This window comes from Poecilia mexicana, unplaced genomic scaffold, assembly GCF_051168715.1.
Source record: "Poecilia mexicana isolate PSO_F unplaced genomic scaffold, ASM5116871v1 scaffold_4, whole genome shotgun sequence".
NCBI lineage: Eukaryota > Metazoa > Chordata > Actinopteri > Cyprinodontiformes > Poeciliidae > Poecilia > Poecilia mexicana.
The window spans coordinates 25,643,683-25,667,177 of NW_028263373.1; the positions used below are offsets into that span (position 1 = coordinate 25,643,683).

Sequence of the window (23,495 nt, forward strand, 5' to 3'; positions counted from 1 at the left end):
TGCGTCATCACTAGCAGCAGTCTTAATTAGTCAGCCATCTCCATAACCTGTACACAGATGCACATCACTGAATCCCCATGCAATGAGACTGACCTAGAATGTAGTTGGATACTTGACGTTTTGCATGGTATCGCACATGCGCCTGTGACAAATAGACCGTATGCCAAATTCGGATCAAACTCATGACATCTGAGGAAAGTGGTCGCCCTATCTGTTCTTTAGAGCTTCCCAGTGCCGTCTGAAGGGACCGCGCGCTTTGCTTAGGGACTCTCTCCTCTCGCTCGCAGCAGCTCTCCTCCTCCCTCAGGCCCCGCCCCTCCTCGAAAACCCTTGCAGTAAAACAGGCAGATAGACGCTCGTGAACTTAAAAACTTTTAGTACGGGGCGTTGTGAGGGGACAACTTTGCGAACAGTCGTTTTCCTTCAACAAAATTACCACTCCGACGGCAGAGACGAGAGAGAAGAAGGACTTTCATGTCCCCCCCCTCCCCATCAACCGGAGTGACTTCCACTAAGTTTTTCAGGGCATTTTGTGAGGACTCTTCGTGGTACGTCCGCTCTTCTTTTAAAGCTAAAGGTTTGGCGTGTTTTTTGTTTTACTTTTAAAAAATAACGTTTTCAGAAACACCTTGTTGTTCAAAACAACATCTCAACACCTCCCGTCTGTTGGTGGTGTATTAGAACCCGGTTTTAGCTTGTTGCGGAAACTTATATCCAGCTGAACATCTGTCTCGTGCGTCCGTTGACATGCAGCTCTTCATTCTCTCTCGCTGAAGCGCTTCTAGCTTATTACATTAAGACACGGCTTCTTACACCCACTTTATAACTTTTTCTTACTAATCTATGAAAACAATAACAAACCCAAACACTTATGAAGAGAATGTTTAGCCAATGTGATATTCCCTTCAGATATCTAGAGGAGGTAGTGGGGCTGTGAGTGTGCTGTCAGGCTGGCACTCCACCCGTTGTTGTGGGGCGAAACGTGACTGACAGAACATGGGTGCAACGTTTGGGATAAGGACTTCCAATCGGTCAATAAATATACAGTATTTGCAACTCCGTTAAAAAGAGGGAATTGTCTGGCAAATTTAAGCAGCAGATGCCTCTGATCTGTATTTAGATCTGTTATAATAGAAACAAAAAGTAATCTGTTCTTAAAGATACTGCCCTCTGCTGTATTTATTTCACTAAAAATATACACTACCAATTTAAAATCATATTTGAGTTATAATGTATAAATTTCACTGCAAAATACAAGGCAAATCCGGGAAAAATCCTGCAGATGCTGATTTGTTTGCATTTGGATTGATGACATCACAAGAGACACAAGAAACCAGCTGAGATTTAAAGATCAAGGAAGTTATGTATTAATGTATACATTAATACATTAATACATAACTTCCCTGATCTTTAAATACACACACACACACACACACACACATATATATATAAATATATATATATAATTCTGGTTTAGTTTGGCCTTAGCAAGTCTACTCTGTCTGGATCTTTATGTATTTATATCTTTTTACATTTATTTCATGTGTTTGTTGTTTTAAGAAAGGCTCTAGTTTTGTTCTTTTGTTCCATGGAACAAAAGCGGCAGCAACAGCGTGTTTAGTGCATGCTGCTTCACGCCTGGTTCAGTGCATCAACCATAAACCTACCACTGGGGATGCTAACTGGCTACTTTAAACGCGAAATAGCCATAATTTCATTCCATTCAGTTCTCTATTCAGAGAGAAGACCAACCTGTCTGGCTTTTTGCATCTCATCACAAGAGTTTTAAACCATTGGAAAAGTACGAAGGAAACTTTCACTGGTTTTGAAACCATGAATTTTGGATATCACAATAATTGCTTCATGCTTAGTCATTACTGTATGATAAAAATTTGCATCAGGTTCTAAATATAGGGGATGGTTTTTGTAAATATGAGCATCACTTCTAAAATGCTATTTAGAGTTATTTCCTTGGTGTTGTCAGTGGGCTGATAACTGGCATAAAATTACTGAATAAGAACTGAATCATAGATCAGTTTGATTATACCATGGAATAACGGTACCATTTTTTTTGTACCGATTTTTTTGTAATTTAAATAACAAAAAAAAACTGTCCATATTTTTCAAAGCATCTTTTATTTGATATGTTCACAGCAGAAGACAGGCACAGTCATTTGAAATCAAACGGTCACTCTTTATCTGCCAGCAGCAGGTTGAGTTGCAGACTCCTGGACAGCTTCTCCTCATGGTTGTCAGGTTCTGGGCATACCTTCTCCAAAACCCCTAATAGCAATAAATGCAGTCGTGTATTTTGTGGCTAAATTCTGTAGAAGATGGCTCTTTCCACATAGTGTGTTATCTTGCAGTCACTGTGTTGCTTTGCATGCGAAGGAAGACCAGAGTAGATGTTGAAGATACCAGCCCTGCCTAACAATGCTTCTTGTTACTTATCACTGTTTGCCACAGTGTTGTGTTGCCTTATTACAGACATAAAACATGCAAAAAAAGAAAAAAGACTCACTTTATTGTCTGAATTGTTACTTTTTCTGCATGAGGTAGCACATTAAAGTTAGAAAAGAAGGAACCTGGTGTGTATTTCTTAGAATGTTTGTGCCATGTACAAATATTTGTTTTTTTCTCTTACTCTACTTTTACTTAACTAGCATTATTTAAGTAAATGAAGGTAACTAGCACTTGTGCTTGCAGGATTAAGATTACGTATGTAAAGCAAAGAAGCTCACCTCTACAAAATCAGTTACTCATTGTGATTAGTATAAAAGTGGGGATTTGGGGCTTAGTCTTGTACACGCGGATATGTGGGATAAAAAGATGAAGAAGTCAGTTAGGATTCATGTTGTTTAGTGAAACCTCTCCACAGTTTATTAGTCATGTTGGTATATCGTTACATGTTGGTCTGCTACAAAAAGTAGGCGTTGTCAAAAAATATGTGGTGTGGTACAAAGTAAGGAATGACATTTGAGCAGCTGGTAGTGAAATAATAAATTTACAGTGTTTTATGTCAGCCTTTGAAATGTGTTTTCCCAGCTTTAATAGGAGACTTTTTGTAGTTTGTCACTTCTTTCTCAACATCAATATTTGCTTTAAATATGGACAGTGGGAATAAGAAACAGTCTTGGAAAAATAAATAAAATAAAATAAATCACTGGAACAATGGAATTTGGTCCAGACACCCCAGGGAAGGTGCACCACTCTTCCATTGTGTATAATGGCTTTCACTGTGATTCGTTGGAGTCGTACAGCCTTAGAAATGTTGTTGCAACCCTTCCCAGACTGATATATATACAGACTCTGTTTCCCTTCTGTTTTTGAATTTCTTTAGGTCCTGACCTGATGTGTCACTTTTTGAGGTCTTCCAGCCATTGGTTTTTATTCTGCAGGTTTAGCAGTAATGAGGCCTTGTTTTGGCAAGTTAAAAAATTTACCTTAAAAAAAATCTTTGTTTGACAATAAAAGCCATTTCAAAACATGTGGAGGTGACCAAGCAAAGCAAAAAAAAAAAAAATCTCTAAGGTGGCACATACCTTTTTTTAACCACAGAGGACTGTGAGACGCCACCTTGCTAAGATATCTGAAAAGTGATTGCAGTTTTATTCAGCAGAATAAAGCACACTGTAATGCACTCATGTCCTTTCCCCGCTCCATACTGCTGGTCAGCTGGCTGAAAGAAGGCCTCTTCACTATTCGATCCCTTACACCACCAGCTCAGCTGATTGGGAATTAGTACAACCTACCATTCTCATTTCTGTTAAGCATAAGCCTGTCGCAATCAGCAATAAATCAGTTAAACACATGATAAATCAAAACAAGTTTGATCATTTCCATTTACACAATTGTTTGTTTTTCTTGTGTCCCTCTCTCTTTTATCAAAAGCTGGATGATGAATGGTTTCAGCCTGGTGCATTGGTTTGAATATCAGTTTTGCTTAGAGACTTCATTATCGATTTTATTTGTTGTTTTTCAGCGGATTTTGTTTATTTATTTTGGACATTTAAAATGTCTTAGACATCAAGTGTTAACTATTTGTTAGAAATAAAAGTTTATTAATCTTTGAGAGGCTGCACCTGCATTATAATGCTATTATTACCATTGTAATATAACAATATTATTGTTTATCTTATTGGTTATTGCAATAACTTTTGGGACAATTTGTCACTGAGCAAAATTTGTTATTGTGACAGGCCTGGTTAAGCAGCCAGTTGCAGGTTGGTTATCTGTGCTAGCTAGCCGGTTATCTTGCAGCTACTTAAAATCACAGTGTCATATTTTTAAAAGCAAAATTGCAAAAGGTAATATGCAACAAAGTGTGCATGATTGCTCAACAACTACAACAAAAGTCAGTTCAACTGTGCATCAGAATTAAAATAACAATAAGTGTTAACAATAAATGTATAAGTGTAATAACTGATATGGAAATAATTGCTGGTAACACTTTACTTGAAGGGGTGTGCATAAGACTGATATGACACTGTCAAAACATGACAGAACACCTGTCATGAACATAAAGAAGTCTTTATGAATGTTTATGACTGTTGTCATGAAGTGTCATTGCATGCTTTTGTAAATTATGATAATTTAATGCAAAGTTGACATTTTTAATGGACTTTCCATGCAACTTTTTAGAGCAACTTTACATTAAAAGTGTCATTATTTACCGAATGACACTTCATGACAACAGTCATAAACATTCATAAAGACTTCTTTATGTTCATGACAGGTGTTATGTCATGTTTATGACAGTGTCATATCAGTCTTATGCACACCCCTTCAAATAAAGTGTTACCGAATTGTTTGTACCCATACTATCATACTGTGAGAATCCGCTAACTGCAGGCGGCCATAGAGCAAGCTTGTTTCAGATTAGTAGCTTAGTCGTCCAGATGCAACATGTAATACAGACAGTCTGCTAAGATATCCCTCTGTGATTACTATAACAACATCTCTACTCTGTTTCTAGCAACACAACATGCACAGGAGGCAGTCGTGATGATAGATGGAAGCCAGGACTTTAACACTGAAGCCACCACAAGTATGTCGCTTGGTTTCAACAGTGTTCAGGAGAATCTGGTAGTTCCTTCAAAGCTCTCCGTATTCTGATGTGATTGCCAGATTTTCTTTATGTTGCCACAAGAAAATCAAAAGCTTTAGGTGGAAAACCGCTAGAGTTATCTCACACCAGGTTGAAAACGTCTCCGTAAATCTTTTCGTATACCTGGGTAAAGCACAGCTAATCTGCAGCGCAGCAGAAGAGAAGAACACGACAGCAATTTGCCTTTGATTGTGGTCTCTGCTTCCCAAAAAGTGTTGCAACACGGCCTCACCGTGTTTAGTTAGTAAGGAGGTGAATGTCAAGGAGGAGCATAAATCAAACAGAAGGGCACTAATCCTTCCTGATGAGCTAACGGTGTAATATTTGTCAAGATCTTCCAAAAAAGACTTCCTAGCCCATGCAGCTGCCTCACACTGAAAGGCCCTTTTGTCTTGTGAACGCTGCTTGCACTGCAGAGTGATGCACCTAAGCGCTTTGTGCATCACTTCCCATGCACACTTTTCGGGTTCACTGCAGTGCACATATGTGTGCACATGTGCCTGCTCTTCGCGGCTTCCATTCTGGTCCAAGGCGGTGCTTTTAAGCTGTGAACAAGTGGGCTTCCTGTTACAGAACCTTGCACACATGGATTTTACATTGACTTGGGTACAGTTACAGTCTGGTTATCATGAAGAAAACAGGTAGCACTTAAGGTAGCGGTGTGCTTGTCTTTTATCTGGACCATATGTTTCATGAGAAATGTGTACAGTATATAGAGTGTGTAAGAGTTGTAATTGGTTTGAGCTTTCTGTAGGATTTCCTAAAAATGAGTAATTTTTTTTGTGTTTTGAAGTTTTAGGATACACAAAGTTTATTGCAATAAATTTCAGTTTTTGTCATTGATCCGTAAACGCTTCATGTGTTTGATTCTTGTATTTGTACAGAGAAAAATAAGATTTTGTGATTTTTGTACAAAATACTGAACTTTAATTTTTCCTGCTTACAAGTTCACAGTGATGTGTGTGATTGTATCGAGCTGCTTACTCCAAGACCCCACTGGCAAGTCACAGTATGTCCTGATGCCGTTAATGAAAGTGTGTTTATAATCCGTGGCATATTGTAGAGCGTTTAACACCCTCCAATTAAGTCACTCTTGCACTTTTTACACACTGTGACCTTTCACAGAGTTGTTTGCAGCATGGCCCTTTGAAGCGTGTGTTACCCCAAATTAACCCCCCAAATTAATCCCTTGGTCTGCAAACTGGCTGCTCCTCTTGTCTCATCTGATTGCTCCCACGGCGCAGACAAAGCACTGCCCCGCTGTTTGTTCATGCTCAGGTTTGACTTTCTTCCCCAGCTGACATCTTTTATTTCTGTTCCCTATGCAGCTGGAGCTGGAAGGTGGCTTCCTGTAGGCCCATTTACGGGGAAGAAAATCTTTGCGAAAAACAGAGAGAGTTGCAACTCAACCCACTGACATCACATCAGAGGCTGCAAGAAAAAACAAAATGGGTCAAAGATCCCGCATTCCTTTGATGCTTCTTGCATTATGCTGCCTGACGTCAGCAGGTGAGTTTACTCAAGAGATCATAGTAAACATGTGAACCTGGGTGTTGCGTATGCCCTGCACGACATGCATCAGTTTACAGGATTTCTATTTCAATATTCTGACTTTCTAGACTCTAATTTCTATAGTTTTTTTCTATGCAATTTGTACATTCAAGTGGAAAACATTACTCTTGAACCTCCCTGAATGGTTGCTTGGTCTTATTATTCTTAAGTACCACAAATAATATAATAATGAAATCAGTTAATGTGTAGTAAAGGGCTATTTCACTATTTTTGTGGCACCTGGACTAACTGAGATGAAATCTGACCTGTCAAATAAGCAATGGAAGATGTTGGATGAAACGGAGGCTAAATGGCACCTTCTATCATGCTTCCTTTCAGCCTTTGGCTTGTAGCTTTCCATTATGCTTCCAAAGATGTTGGCAAGCATCTTTGCTATTTTAGATCCGTTAGATAAGTTATCCAGAGACCAAACACATAAAGAAATTACCCCTTTGGATTTCAGAATAAGTGTACCTTCACTTCAAAGTCAAAACACAGAAGATGTGATGTGACAAATCAAATATATGTTATGTCTCTTTAATATAAATGAGTGTAAAACAAAATGAATTTAATAAGCATTGTTAGACTTTTGTTTTGGAAATGGAAAAATGATTTTTTTTGTTTTCTTATCCAGACCAGGTAAAAAAACAAACAAAAAAAACATACTTTTTCAGACTTTTTAGATTGCAAAGCTTCCCTGTATTTACATTCAGACAGAAAATGTATTGAACTACAACCACTGATACTAACTGAAATATGAAGTCATTCTGCTTAAAAGTGTAAGTTTGGAATACATAGATCATCAGGAAAAACACTGTGATGAAAAATGCAAGCTTACTTTGTGAAAATAAACTGAGAATTAATTAAAAAGGACTCAGAAAAAGTCTCCATTATAACAGTCATGAAACTGTCATCAATCAACAGCGTCTTCAGATTAGTTGCAAGACTGACTGCCACACTTCCTGCCCATGGCGTCACTATCTACAATGAATCTGAAGATACTTAATGATATGAGTTACGGCAACATTTAATTTCTATTTAGGATAAATGGAGCATTCAAATTGAATTAATGTATTATGTACTTATTTAGCTATTTGATAATGATCCATTTACTTATTTGATTATGAGCACGTTGGAGTTCCATATTGCTCTGCCACGGTGCCTGTCAATCACAATTTAGGCTATGCTGTGGGATTTTCCACTTTTATCTCCCAGCAAGCTTTTCTTGACAGTGCATGTCAGAGTCGTGAGTAAGGAGGATTAATACTCTGGAAAGTGCTGACAAACTGAATCTCAGAATGAAAAGACCCAGCAGGCCTCAGCAGGTGTACTTGTCAGATTGTGCGGAATGACGCCATAATGCTACCAATTATGCAGAAGCAGAACAGCAACCACAGCAAAAAGAGAAAATTAGGAACTTTGGCATGCTATGTCAAATTAGCTCTGGATGACATCATCAAATGCCCCAACCAAAGCTACTAATCCTAACTAATTTATCAAACTGTCGTTCATTGTTTTGCTAAATGTGCATGTCTGTATTCTCTCCAGCATTTTCTGAAATAGAAGGAATCCTAACAGTTGTTGAGAATATCAGTCTACTGTCTGACAGCACTTAGAAGTAATTTTTTTACCTTTTTATTCAAACCAGGTCTGCTTCAGTGAAGCATAGCTTTGTTTTGCTGTAAATTACAGAAGTAGAATAAAGTAGTCAAAGTTGCCGTATCTCTAAAAACTTTAACCTAAAAGCAAAAACACGTTAAAAAATAAAAAGTTGAACATGAATATAAAAACTACAATTAAATTATGCTTTTTTAGCTAAGTTATTGAATTTAGGTCTTATTTTGTTGCGACTTCCTTCAACTAGCTGACTAAAAATAAGCAGCAACAGGTTGGAAAAAAGAGTGCTTCTCTTCTACTTACAACAAAAGACAGTGCTAGCCATTTTGGCACTTTCTAAAATCTTGTGTGCAGGAAGTTAAACTGCAGAGACCATGTGATAGAACATTTTGGTGCTATACCTTGAAACTGGACAAGAGCCAGTGCCTAACATCTTTGTTCTGATGAAACAGAGCTATTTATTTCAACTGGTACAACACTCTGAGTTTCAGTTTTTAGAGCTATCAAAGTCTTAGTGATACATGAGAATGCAATGCTTACACTTGTGTCAAATTTTATATAAAATCTTTGGTTGTTTTTAATGTAGACCTAGTTGATTTGTGGTTTTCAACAATGACTTTCCAAAACACAATCTGTTAAAGTTACCTGTCTAGAGCAACTGCTCAATAGATAAATCAGAGTATAAATCAATAAAAAAGTACTTAATTTCAACCACTCTAACATTTTGTCCATTTTACACAGCAAACTTGAAATATCCCTTTATTTGAGGTAACGTCTAGGATGCTGGGTTACATAAAACGCTGTCTGGTTACACTGTAATGCTAAGAGAATAGTCAGGGTAAGACCACAGCTATTTGGTCTCATCTTGTCTCCACTAGTAACATCTCCACCAATTTTCCTGCCTCCAGAAGTTAGTTAGAAGACTTTGCTGCACATTGGTTCTGGAGACTGTGGTTATATCTTTCATGGCTATCCATGAAAGATATAACCACAGCCGTGGTGTCTCCTCAGCTTGATGCAAGCTGTGGAGACATTACCGCTCTAGATAGCAACAGTGGTTTTCTTTGCTTTGCTTGGGAACCCGACCATCTTTATCAGTCTGGCACTCAGCCCCACGTTTTGATGAAAAATCTGTTACGGTCATGTTGCAAAGTAACCTTAGACAGAAGTATGTCCATTTCACAAAGATTGGTTTCATATTGCAACATCATAGTATTTTGCTTTGCCAGTACAGGGATAGTTACCAAAAAAAATAAAAATAAAAAATTATCCCAAAAACAAAGCAAATAAATTTTGGGTTGTATTTTTCAGACTTTCAGTTTATTTGCCGCCAAAGTTTGTTATTTAAAAACTCCTCTCCGTTCTCCGGGGATTTGAGTGGCTGACTTTTGCTCTAAGGAAAACAAAAGCAGTGTAGTCAGTTTGTGTTGTGGGCAGAGAAAACATCATCTGTCCCACAATGCCAGGATCTAGAACACAATGAAGTCCCATATGAAGTTTTCCTCTAAATTCTTCCTCATACCTCATGCAAAAAGCATTGTTGTATCGTCTCACAAGGGGCAGATATTTAGAGTCAGACAACCAAGTGCCCTTCCCTCCAAAGTGCACTGGCAGCAAGCGTGCTTGCAGTTTCGGCTTACTGACAAAGTTTCAGATGTTCCTCTTTAATACCAATTAGGTTACCAGAACAGAGAGATACGTAATTTTTTTCTTTCTTGCTTGCGTTCATTTAAAATAATTTAGCATAGTTACATCAGACTCTACCTCTCATCTTTGTATGTCTGTTATGTTGTTGCGTCTGTGTAAACACTCAGATCTGCCTGTCTTTAGTTGGAAGAGCTCTTGGGTATTGTTTAGATTACCCTATAATGAATCTGTTATTAGTGAAATGTAACCCTGGGTCTGAGCCTCCCAAAGCTCCTAAAACTCAGAGTGTACCTTTGACATCTATATTTCAGTTGCTTTTTGCCATCTTCATATATATTTTTTCCTTCCATATAATCATTACCATTTTGTGGTTGCCTCTCCCCAGATTGCTATTACCACCATTTTGGGAGGGGATGTGCAGGCATATTTGTGCTGACTTGGTGTTTTGCAAGGAAATGAAGTTTTTCAGGAGCCATGCCATGTGTTACAGAGACTTGCAAAAGTATTCAAATCTTTTGAATTTGGTCACATTTTGTAACTTTGCAACTAGAAACTTGTGAAAAATGTTGTGGAATAACAAATCTAAAAAAGTGTGGCATGCATTTGCATTTCCCTCTTTATTCTAGGCTTGTGCTGTATTTAGCTTTTTCCATCTTCCTATAATTCTGAGCAAATTCCCTCTTCTCTCTCCTTGAAGACAAGCCTCCCCACAGCATGACCTTGTCACCACCATGTTTCATATCGTCACTTTCTTATGTCATTTTGTGCCAAAAGTGATGTTTGGACAAACCTACCACCTTTTTTTTGTGAAGACAATTTAAGAAAAATAAAACAACAACTCACTTTTGGGGGTTGGGGGGAAAGACGCAGGCCATTATTTTAGGAAAGTGATAACCTTAGGGATGATTAGTTTTGTTAAGTGTTAGGTTTTTGCAGATAGTATTTTGCATGTAATCCAAAAAGTAAAACTTAGCATATGACTCTCTATAGATTTTAAAAGTCAAAATGATCATTTCCCTAGGATTAAGCATTAAAGACACTGAATGCATTCTCAGAATTTAGGCCACATGCTTTACTTTCAGCTTTACAGTAAAGTAAACAAGTTCCTTCTGTCTGGATTTTTGTATATTATTGGCAGACACAAGTCATTGCAATGCCAGAAGTGGTTGTAACTTTTTTCCCCCCTCTTTCCACCACAGTTGAGCAAAAGGTTTGTCGCTGTATCCACAATGCTTTCTTAGGGCCAGCGAGAGTCAGCACTGCCAGAATGTATTGTGCAACCACTGTAATATGAGAGTCGGCGTAGTCGGGGGGAAGAGGAGAGAGGCAGGCGCAGGCGTGGGACGTCTGGTCCTGATCGACACACTCCACACACGGACGGTGTGCCAAACCGACAAAGTCCATTCCAGCACGCTAAACCAGATGTTGCTGTGTGATTCATGCCGAGGAACCGGAGCAGTGCAGCGAAGAGGCCGCGCTTCTAGGCATAGTGGTCGGGATGTTTACATAGCAACGGGAGTCCTGACTGTGTCTAATTACAGGTCTGCTCTGCCCCCATGGTGAGGCCTTTATTTTAACAGTACTGTCCAGAAGGAGGATTCATTCTGGCCCTCTTTGTTTAGTGCTCCTTTAACATTGCATTACCAACTTTAATTAACACAGTGTAGATGGAAGGACAGATGACTTACTGTGTTTTTCGTTACTCAAACATTTTTCCGACTGCAGAAGCACATCAACACAAGAAGAGGAAACTGCGCATGCATTCCTCCGAATAGATATGTCATGTCTGCCATGTCTTGTCAGCGTCCCGATAAGAGGATGCTTACGCAAATCCAAAGGAGTAAACTGAATCCCGCCCTCCTTCCCCTTTCTCTCTGTCTCACTCTTTTTCTCCATGGTTCCAGTAAGCCGATGTGTAAATAATTTTGGTCGGAGCCAGTAATAGGAGACATCTGGGGTGATAGTGTGCTTTCCATTATGTTCATCGGCTCTGTGGAAAATAGTGAGTACCGAGCCCATAGTAGAGTAAGAATTGTAGAGTTACATGTGCTGTGACTTCATAGAAGAAAGAGTGGGGAATAGTAAAATGAAAAATAATAACAAAAAAATATGTTCCTTGTGAGATAACCTTGGAAGGAAGGTGTTTACATCGGCACTTATGGCTTTTATTATTATCAGCTATAGTTTCAGCTTTCTGAATGACTCTGAAGGTCTTTCTAGGGGGTGTGAGCTAATGGCCTCCAGGGTGGTATCGTTCATCAAACTAGCCCCCTCCTTTGGCCTCAACTTCCCCACTCCACTTCTACCACACCAGTCTTGCTGAAAGACCTGGTCCAAGTTTTTGCAATGGTTCTTTGGAAAACCACAATGTCTGTCCAATGAATGACAGTTGTCCCCATTAGATGTCTTTAGATAACAAAATACATTCTCAGAAAAACAGTGCACTCTTTTTCCACTTGTGTTCCAGAATTTGATTTTGGATGTAAAAGTAGTAAGAAAGTAGATTTAGAAGAAATAAAAGAACTCGCAGGTGCCGTGAATATTTGAGAAAGTTATCAGATAGGCCGGTGCTTGGCTAAAATAGTTAAATCTTCTTATTTAGCTCAAATTTGATAGCTCAAATTTTTTGATGGAAGATTTTGAGAAGTTATTATAATTAAAAGTTCATTTACTTATTTTAGAAAGTCATCAATTGGTTGAAAAGAGAAGAGCAGGACAGGGAAAAGTACATCGAATCTGGGGCCACTGTTTTGCTAGTTTTAGCAATTAGAGGGTCAAGTCATCCAATCAGGTGTTTTTACACCTGATGGTCTGGTAGACTCGGTTTGATAGGGGACCAAAATTGTTACATTTTCAGCTGGCACAGATTGCTTTCACACTGCACTGTGTCAAATGAACCAAGCCTTTTGAAAAACCAGTTTATCCCCTCACCTGTGGTGGCGCTGCACCAAGAACCACTGACGAAAACAACACAGAAACCTCAGACATTGAGCACAATTTCCTTCTTCATAAAATGTAAACAAATGGAGTGGTGTCAAATTGTCTTTGGCAACAGAAACTTGGGTTTTTAGCCTGGTTTTAGCTGGTTAGGTTTAGTCCTGTCCATGGCTAACACATGGATAGGACTCAGTGTTAGCCACCGAATCCTATCAGATTCTTAGTAATCTTTTAATGCTTACTCATCTGTCTCCATTCAGTCATTGAATCACAATCCAACTAATCACACGACTCAAGTGTATTTACTCCCCCTTCTTGCTTCATTTCATTGCTGATTTCTACTGGTCCCTGTCTCTTGTGGAAATATAGATGGTTAATATGCACACTGTAGACTGGCAATGTTGTTAACATAAATGGTTAGAAACTGGTACAACACTCTGAGAACTCCAAACATACATCAGAATGACATCTGCCTATTAATGTTAAGGGAGCTGTTGTTGATAAAAACATCATTTAAAACAAATCTAGCTACCACTTTGCACTTTCCATAATGCATGTTGTCTGGCCATATAATGTGTTTTTCTTTTTGGTCAGAAAGACTCTTCTGGGTTTATTTGCTGTCTGGTGCCTGTTCTGACCCGCCTGCTATTTATCACACTTTGCATTTTGTTAACTGTCCAGTTAAGAAGTCCTCCCAGCTCCTCTGTACATGTTAATACTTGAGGCAGAATGGCATTTGACAAGTCATTCCTCTTCTTTTCCCTCCCTTTCATTGAGGAAGCCCCGTGGAATGAAGCCTCTTCCAGTCTGTGTGTGAAAGTGGCGTCTGCCTTGGCCCTTTTCACCTCTGGCTCTGTCACACTGGCCTTCCTCACTGGCACAGAGACTCGGCATTGTTTCAGCTTTTGCTCTCTGTTTATGGTAACCTAGATTTTTTTTTCTTGAGCTTAAAAGGAAGAGACTGTCAGTTTGCATGCACAATTAAAACAAGGAAAATATGTCTATACCTAGAAGCACCATCATTGTGATCCAAACCTGCATACTTTCACCTAACTTTGTTGGTCAATGTCTGTTTATACAAAGACAATACAAATACATACAAGCCAGAGACATCTGAGTAAAACCAGATTAGGAAAATATTACTTAACTGGGACATTTCTAACTAGGAACATGTCTACAGTTTATGAAAGTTTTTTCAAAGCCCAGCTAAAGATGGGCATTTGTCTTTAGCAGAGATACACCAGACATTTGTGGGGAGTTTCCAATCTCAATTTTTAAAAACAGCTACTATTGGTTTCCCAGTAAAGATTTTGGGTAACCTCAATGTCTCTTTAATCACAATAATTTTCAGTTTTTCTAAGGATTTTTTTTCAGGTTTTCTTACTGTGAGCCATTAGTTACATTAGAAGCAGATTTGACATCACACTTTGTGTGTGAGATACCAGTTTCTTTCCTGATTGTTTGTAATTTATTGTAAGGAAATATGGTTTTATGGCCCCAGTTAGTAACATGCACCAACTGAAGTTATTTTGGCTTGGTCATGGGTCATAATACGTCGCATTTTAAAAAGAGTCAGCTTGCCATTAAGAACTAAAATAAATGGGCATGGAGTTGAAAGCAATATATTAGAGAGTAATATCAATTGAATTAAATTTTGTCTCAGACTTTAACATTGTCACTGTCATCTGGACTATGTCTCTTTGGCAACAGTCTCTTCAAAGATTGACATAAAAGATCAATCAAACTGTGTAGTTCAGAGAATAAACGTTAAAATACTTTACTATTCATAAATTGTTCGTTTATAAATTATTGAACAGCAGCAAAATACATTAAAGACCTGCTGTCATCTTGTCAAACCTGCAGACCAATCAGATCTTTTGGTTCAAGTCTACTCTGTATCCCCAGAGTCAGAACCAACCTGGTACGAACTTCCAGAAAACTTCAAAAATGCTGAAACTCTGAGTTGGTTGCCCTTTTTTTCAGGTAGACAAAACATTAGTGATTTTCTTTGGCAGATGATTCTTTATCTATCCTAAAAAGTTTGGTAGAGAAGGGCCAAACTCTAGGACATGAAAGGCAGAAAAAGCTACATGCCAAAATCTGTTGATAGCAGACTCAATAAAAGGATTATATGCCTCCACTGAAAATACTGTTCTTTTATAGCTTCTTACTTTTAAACTTTTTACATCATGCAACACTAATACTGTAAATATCTAATTTTGAATTTTCTTCCTACAGTAACAATATCCACACTGAAGAGTGTTTAATTAAATTCAGAAATACTTTATTGATCATAATGGGAATAGATGTTGGGTTTTTGAGTTTCCAACTAACTGGTCAGATGAGCTCAAACAAGTTCAGCTAAAATGTTGCAATACTGGCCAGCAGACCTCTGTTTAATTCAATGCATCTGTTTAATGCATCCCCACTTTTTGGCAAACGTATTTGTGGATTATTAATACTATATCTGAGGAGGCCAGATAATCCAGCAGAAATGAAAGAGCTGATACTGAACGAGATGAGACAAACTGCCCCACGGCACACCTCCCTGGTTCCCTTACTGGGTTTAAATCCTAAAGTTAATAGTAGGAGGCTCCTGCTGAACCTCCGCCAAGCTGCTGTCAAATACAATGGCTTTTTCAGGCCTCTATGACTGATGAGAGAGATGTCCTTCGAGCAGCTCTAACCCTTTCTGCATATTGCCAAGCACAGGCTGTTATGCCTAGGTACTTTTAGTATCAAACTCCATTGGATTAACTGAGAGCAGTTGCACTTGACTTCTGGTGTCTCACTTTTCATGCAGTTGCCTGATTTAGATGATGTCTCCCAGTTCAAGCATATTAATCCTGTGACACCACTGTTGCTACTCTAGCATTCCTGCTGTTTTTTGTTTTCCTGAAAAGTGCATTGACCTGTAATTTATCTAATGACTCATAATGGTGTTTGACCGTTTTCTCCTTTATGTCGCTTCCCTTGCCGACAAAATTTTTTAGTCTTGTTATTATAGGTCAAGACAGCACATGTCAGCACCCATCAGTAACGACATATGAAGGTAACACAGCTAGTAAAGTGTTTAGTCATACGCACACAGGCCTGTTCTCAGCCAGCTGTCTCACTTTCCACAGTGGCTCCTGTGTTCCTGTGGGAATCAGCCTTGTCATCCATCTCTTCAAAGCCCTCTGATTTTTCGTCTGTATTTAGCAGCAGAGAGGAATGCAGCACTTTCTATCTGCACTGCTTGCCTGTGGCTACATATGCTCTGTGTAATTGGTCATGTAGTCTTTTTTTTTGTAACATCTTTGATGGTTTACGAACAGGTGCCCATGACATTTGTCAGGGCTAATTCACAGGGAGCTTCTTTACTGTCAGTACCAATAAAATGTGTTACGTTCCACCCATTCTCTAGAATATAAGGCTGACCGATTCATTACAAAGCAAAGCACAATATTAGCATGTGCTGTTGTGATGCTACTGTCAGTGACAAGGCTGATAAAAGGTTGGTGTAAAGGGACAAAAGTCACTTATTTATAATGATGTAGCTGTAGAAATGATTGTGTTAGCAACTTTGCTGTAGTTTTAGCTAATGTGACAGCATTAGCAACAGAAAAGTAGTTTTGATACTGTGTGTATTACTTAGGGATAGGCATTTATCTGATAATTTATTGCTAAAGTGAGCAAAAAAATCACGTGTTAAATTTATCTTGACAAATTCCAAATTCCAAGGAATGATGTTTGAAACAACTGATTTTGGAGGTTGTTTTTGGTTGTATGTTGCTTTGAGGAACACAACATTGCCCCACCCAAACCAGCTGCATTGTCTGCCAGGGCAGAGAGAGCTGCTAATTTAGCAAGCTAATATCAGCTTGCCATACTTGTGTTATTTCATATAATAAGGGCAAAAAATGAAATTATTCTGCAATCAGTTCTTGAAAAGTAATACTAAATGTAGCGTTTATTCTATATTTTTGCAGAAGTGTATTTCCTATAAGAACAATAACTAAACATTTTTGCAACTACAGAAATCCAAAACCTATTTTAACAACAGTAAGAACAATTTCTTGTCTGCAGCTACACCATATTACATAATGCTGCTCTAAAGTTTTAAGCAAATACTGTGATATTCTCAAGGTATTTTCATTGAAAATCTCTTCATGTGCACCATTCACTCTGTCATTCTGAGAATCTTGAAAAGTTGTCAGCATGTGAATGTTGCTCAGTTGTTTTTAAATGTAAAACACATGATCTCTCGTGGGTTGATGTAGGCTTTTGTTATTTTTTCTGCTCCATTCCTATGAGTTTTCCATTAAAATGACAGCGATTCTCCTTCTTTTACTTTGAATTTAGTTTCTATGTTGTCTGTATAGTTTTTTTTTTTTTTTACCATTCACAGGAGTGTAATTTATTATCTGACCACCTGTTAACATACTTTGTGAGTGAAAGAGGCTTTGTCTGGATATCCAGTCTTGTGTCGCATCTCCTTCAGACAGTCAGAACAATCTGTAGAATTTCCTCTCTGTAAACTGTCTCGTCAATTATATGCCAACTGATGGGATTATGCAGACGACTTCGCCAAATAGGAGCCTGCGGCTGATATTAAGTTACAAAGAGAGTTTTGTTGGATATTTGACTTCAGATTTCACACTTTGATCTGGGAGTTTACGACTTCCCTAATGGAGTGTCTGCTCGACCCCCTTCCCTCCTCACTTCATTCCATTCCAGCTTCCTTCTCTTGCGCCTTCGGTTTTACACTCCAGAGATAAATCCTTTTCATAGGCATGCTGGTGAACTGAACTTACACTACCCTTATGAAAGGCTTTAGTTACTTCCTGTCGTAGTGGCTCAAGGTTCAGGGGTGAGTGGGCTGTGCTATAATGTCAACACTGCAGAGCTTAAGTCCAAACCCTAGGAAAACAGAAAAGGGTAGAATATTGTGTACTTCTAGCTGAATTGAAGTGGTCTATGGGAATTGTGTCCATCAGCAAAAAGGAAAGAGAGAAGAGGATTTGTACAATACCTCAAATGCCTACAGTTTCATTTTGCTCTGGATGCAGATGTATTGAGTAACTTTTTGTTTGTTCCATTATCTTAATATTGGATAAACATTGTTTATTAAAAATGTTCAGGCTGACTTGTCTGCTTCTCTGTTATTGTTTAGTAGAAACTTTAGAAATACTGGGAACGGGTTATATCTGCATGTACACACACAAGGGAAAAGTTCTGTTTGTTTGTCTTCGGAAATGGCTTTGTGGGAATATCAGCCTTGTCCCTAACTGGCACACAGGCTGACATCACTTCCTGTACCCTTTTCTTGGCTCGGCGTTACAGTGTTGAAGAAAATAAAGTGTATTTCCTGGAAGCAGAGGCGTGTATCTCCGTGATAGAACAGTGTAAGCGAACAGTGGAGCGGAAATTTCTGCTCCAGCCTTTAATGTGAATATGTGCTGACAAAGTATTTCTCCTGATGTTAGAAACTGACCAAGTTTTCAGAATACATTTTATCGCATGTAGGCTTTCCAATGGATTATGAACCAAATGGATGAATGATTCAACAAACAACTGTTGTTTCTTTCAAACACACCAAGAAACAAAGTGATCAAAGCGATAGATCAACAGATAATAATGTATGTTCAGTTAAAGAGAGGAGATAACATGATATTCACTTCATGAGAGCAAGACGAGACAAAGATTTTGGATACAATAGTGGAGGATAAAATGTATCGTCCTGCTGCTGTGAAAGTGGACCTGAGCTGCTTCCTTTTCAAAAGTGAGGTTGATTTTATTTAGCTTGTCACAATAAGGGGTTGTAAAAGGTAATATTTATGTAATCTTTTATTAAAAGAATCAGTGAAAGTCTCACTTCATGAGAGCAGTATCAGTTGCAAAATGGGGACAAGGGGAAAAAATAACATTATGTTATTTTGTCAGCATTTTTGTTTAGTTTTTCTTAGTGATTTTTGTAAAAAAGAAAGAAAGGAAAAATATCTGGGGCATTCGCTGATAGGAAGAAGGTTGGACTTCTGAGTTTTTGACCAGTCTATTCACCAGCTGATTTCTTATTTTGTCTCTTTAAGGAATTTTTTTCCCCTGCCACTGAAATTGATTAGAAGGAAATGTGAGTAGCTTGTAATAATAAAAACAGATCTTTGAATCCGTTTTATTTTATAACACACTGAAAGTTTATGGAATGGCTAATGCATTCAAAGAGAATATCTGAACAATATTACTGTTTAAATCATAGATGAAGCTGGGGTTCAAATTCACCCTGCCAGGGACTGTGAAAAGTGTCTGGTGACATCACTGGCTGGATTTCACACTGTTCAAATATATCAAAAGTGTTTGCTGGCACAGTCCCTCTCTCTGTCTATCTCTGTCCCTCTCCCTCTCCGTCTTACTTCCTGTCCTACCTCTAATACTGTATCAGACTGGCTCAATGGCGTTTTAAGCAGAGTAGAATAATAAAAGTAGAATAATTAATGTCCTTCTACAAAAATAAATAAAGCCTCCAGTGATCTTAGGAGGCAAATTCAAGATTTCTGTTAGGCTCGTGTTATGCATACTTGATACCAAAGCCAAAATTGAACAAATAAACTTTTAACTGTGTGGATAGAAGCATAGGTCAAGGTGAACGTCAGTCACTGGTGCTTAGTCTTTCATGTCCATGTGTTTAACACATTGTGAACAATCAGTCATTCTGCAGCAAATCCCGCTCATGAACTCTGGAGAATCTGACCACAACTGAAAAGAGTGTTGCGCTCACTAAAATGAAGGACAATGGAAGATGACAGCTTCAGATTTTTACAATGGATATTTTAACCTCTAACAGTGGAAACGTCTGCCTTGATTTCAGATGCTTCAACTTGAACGTCCCTGCAGAACTATACTGGATATGTTCAGAATGTAATCAGACGCAGAATCAGACAGGGTGCCCGAACTTTAAACATAATGACAATAAAATTGATAGAAGGAAGTTTGAATTCAAAGTAACAAGAATCACCAAAGTAGAGCGATCAAACAGAAAACAGGGCTGCTCAAGCGAATCAGGGCTCTTGGGGTGGAAAATGTTGATGAATAAGCATGTTTTCAAACTTAAATACCCAAAACAACACTTTAAGCAAGAACATAAAATGAGATGTAGAGTTCAGTTTAAAAAAAAGTTGCAGCTTTTCATCCACATTTTCAGTTTAATAGAGATTGAAAGAGTCCAAAGTGGTGTTTTTTGCTGAGCTGGTGTTGCATCTCAGCCTTTCTATGTTACTATGGTGAGGACACATCAACCTCAGCAGAGCTGTATATGAATATTCCACGTCATTTTCTTTCAATATGTATGAAATCAGTCACAAGGAAAACCACCCTGCTTACTGAAGAACACAGTGAAGGTACAGCTATGCTGAGGAAAAGCTGAGTCCCTCTGTCATGACCGTAGTGTGGTCGGATCCTTCTGTCACGTTGCGGTTTGGTGAGGTGAGGATGAGGACGCAGGTAGACCCAGGATGAAGTGAAAATGATTAATTTAATGGTGAAACCAAGACACGGAACAACAGAGAACTGCACAGGAAAAACAGGCTTCACACGACAAGGATCCGACCACACTACGGTCATGACAGTAGGACCCGACCACACTACGGTGAGGAGCTGTGCCAGCAGCATGGACGCCAGGGCTAACCCTTGGTGGGGGACACGATTGGCGTTGTGCCCACCAGGGGTCGGACCCCGCCGCTATTGTTGCCCTGAGCCGCCGGAGGTCCCGGCCCCTGGGCACCGACGTCATCGCCGCCCTGAGCCGCCGGAGGTCCCGGCCCCTGGGCACCGACGTCATCGCCGCCCTGAGCCGCCGGAGGTCCCGGCCCCCGGGCACCGACGTCATCGCCGCCCTGAGCCGCCGGAGGTCCCGGCCCCCGGGCACCGACGTCATCGCCGCCCTGAGCCGCCGGAGGTCCCGGCCCCTGGGCACCGACGTTATCGCCGCCCTGAGCCGCCGGAGATCCCGGCCCCTGGGCGGCGCCAGTCTCCTCCGCCTCCGGTCCCCGCGCCGAGGCGGCGCCAGTCTCCTCCGCCTCCGGTCCCCGCGCCGAGGCGGCGCCAGTCTCCTCCGCCTCCGGTCCCCGCGCCGAGGCGGCGCCAGTCTCCTCCGCCTCCGGTCCCCGCGCCGAGGCGGCGCCAGTCTCCTCCGCCTCCGGAGTTCCCCGAGCTTCCGGAGTTCCCTGTGGCTCCGCCCCCCGAGTTTGCGGACGAGCCTCCGCCCCCCAGTGATCCGTCCGAGCCCGCTTCCCCCGAGTTTCCTGAGTCTGCTTCCCCCGAGTTTCCTGAGTCTGCTTCCCCCGAGTTTCCTGAGTCTGCTCCCCCCGAGTTTCCAGAGTCTGCTCCCCCCGAGTTTCCAGAGTCTGCTCCCCCCGAGTTTCCAGAGTCTGCTCCCCCCGAGTTTCCAGAGTCTGCTCCCCCCGAGTTTCCAGAGTCTGCTCCCCCCGAGTTTCCAGAGTCTGCTCTCCCCGAGTTTCCTGAGTCTGCTCCCCCCGAGTTTCCTGAGTCTGCTCCCCCCGAGTTTCCTGAGTCTGCTCCCCCCGAGTTTCCTGAGTCTGCTCCCCCCGAGTTTCCTGAGTCTGCTCCCCCCGAGTTTCCTGAGTCTGCTCCCCCCGAGTTTCCTGAGTCTGCTCCCCCCGAGTTTCCTGAGTCTGCTCCCCCCGAGTTTCCTGAGTCTGCTCCGCCCGAGATCCCAGCCGGCCTTCCTGCCGGCCCGGCGGACCCGCCTCCGGGACTCCGGTTTCTGCGCCGGAGACGCTGCCCGCCGGACCCGCCTCTACGTCTCCGTTTCCTGCACCGGCGGAAGAGACCGCCGGACCCGCCTCCTCGCTTCCTCGCTTCCTCGCCCACCCTGATGGGTAGTTTTGTTTTGTGTTTTGGACTGTTTTCTGGACTCTGGCCCTCCTGCCGTCGCCCCTCCGCCCACCCTGCTGGGTTGTTTTTGGTTTTTGGACTTTTCTGTTTTTGTGGGCGTCTGGTATCCGCCCTTGAGGGGGGGGTACTGTCATGATCCGTGGTTTTCTGTGTGTTTTTGAGTTTTTCAATGTGTTCCTGTTTCCCTGTGAGTCTCTGTCCTGTCCTCCCCGTTGATTGCTCCCCAGGTGTGTCTCATTCCCGTAATTATCTCGTGTGTATTTATACCCACCTGTTGTCTGTGTTCCTCGTCGGGTCCTCGTCGTGTCCATGTCTATAGTCTTCTGTTTCTCTGTTAACGTCGTTCATGTGAAGTTTCTGGGACATTCCAGTAGAACTGCCAAGTCCTGTTTTGTGCCCGCTTCTCTGTAGACCGTTTGTACTTTCCAGTTGAACTGCCTAGTCCTGGTCTGTGCTAGCTCCCGTGAGTCCCATATGTCAGTTGCTACCGGTATTAGCTGTGTGCTCGTTTGCCGTGCTGCCTGTCCTGGACTGAGAGCTTATTATTATTATTAAATTAATCTTATTCATCAACACAACCTGGGTCTCAGCGTCTCTCCTCACCGCAACCACACCACTTCATGACACCCTCTTAAGATATCCAAAGAACAGTAACAAAGCTTACTGGGTTGATGAAATTAAGGGTTCAGTTTAGGGCTGAAACGATTCCTCGAATGATTCGAGTACCTCGATTACTAAAATTCCTCGAGGAAAATTTACCTGCCTCGAAGCTTCGTTAATTTATGTTTTATTAGTTAGCGCACCGTGTTCCGGCCGGGACTTCATTTGCGTTGCGCGGAGCTCTCACTTCCGCCTCTGAGTTGTTGACAAAAGCTAAGTCTCAGCGGCATAAAGTCCAATCTTCAAGATTGGCCCGTGGGGATTTTATTGATTGATAATAATGCCCGACTTTTTATCGTTTTGGGGGAACCAATAAGCATCCTTAAAATGACTGGGGGATGCCTGGAGTACGGCAGCATTTCTCCTCCGGGGCTGCTGGTTGAAAGCGAACGGCGGGAAGAGCGCTGAGGTGAGCGGATAGACTGAACAGGGCGGGCGGCTGAGTAGCTGATGCTTACCGTGTAAATGTAGCTTTACCGACGAACCGCACAATAAATTTCATATCCCGGTCTGAAGAAACGGGTGGCGGAGCGCATCGTACATGGCTGGTAGATGAGTTTCTGAGTGTGACCAGTGAAGGTGTCGTAAATATCCCGTATTGCTTCCCCCCGTGTTCGTCCCCCGGTCTAACGGTTCGTCAGTCCGCTGGTCTATTTCCTCCCCTCCACCCCATCTTACGTTCGTTCATTCGCCCTCTCCTCCCACTCCAGGCGGCATTTCCCGTATTTTCAAACCCAAAGCGTGACAGGTTAGGTGGCAAGGTGAGTTTAATTAATCTATTAAACTCACTGAAGATGAATACATAAACTAAAAGCTGGATTGTAGACATTTTTTATAAGCATATTTGTGAGCCTGCCTCTTTGTTATTAAATTCAATATAATTTCAGATTTTTCTATAACTTTTCTTCTGGTTAACTTAGAAAGTGAGCTATTATTGTTACAGGTTAGTTTTCTAAACTACAAAAAAGCAACTGTTAGGGAAGCTCATATATGAAAAATTGGACTGATATTGATATCTGATAGTAACACCGGTATTATGCCAGATTTACCAATATTTCATTTTATAATTTTTTTTATCCGATTA

At 40.7% G+C, this 23,495-nt stretch overlaps 1 protein-coding gene across 2 annotated transcripts in view; it reads left to right on the forward strand.

The window, feature by feature from the left end:
• Positions 1–327: 327 nt before the first annotated feature.
• tgfbr3 (transforming growth factor, beta receptor III) overlaps positions 328–23,495 on the forward strand; it is an 81,530-nt gene continuing 58,362 nt past the window's right edge. Inside the window, exons 1-2 of one of the 2 annotated variants that reach the window (XM_014980026.2) lie at positions 328–577; positions 6,436–6,616. In XM_014980026.2, coding sequence (XP_014835512.2) covers positions 6,556–6,616 — 61 coding nt within the window. In that variant the 5' untranslated portion in view covers positions 328–577; positions 6,436–6,555. The remainder of the gene's footprint in view (positions 578–6,435; positions 6,617–23,495) is intronic. The other variant, XM_014980021.2, reaches the window with a different exon arrangement.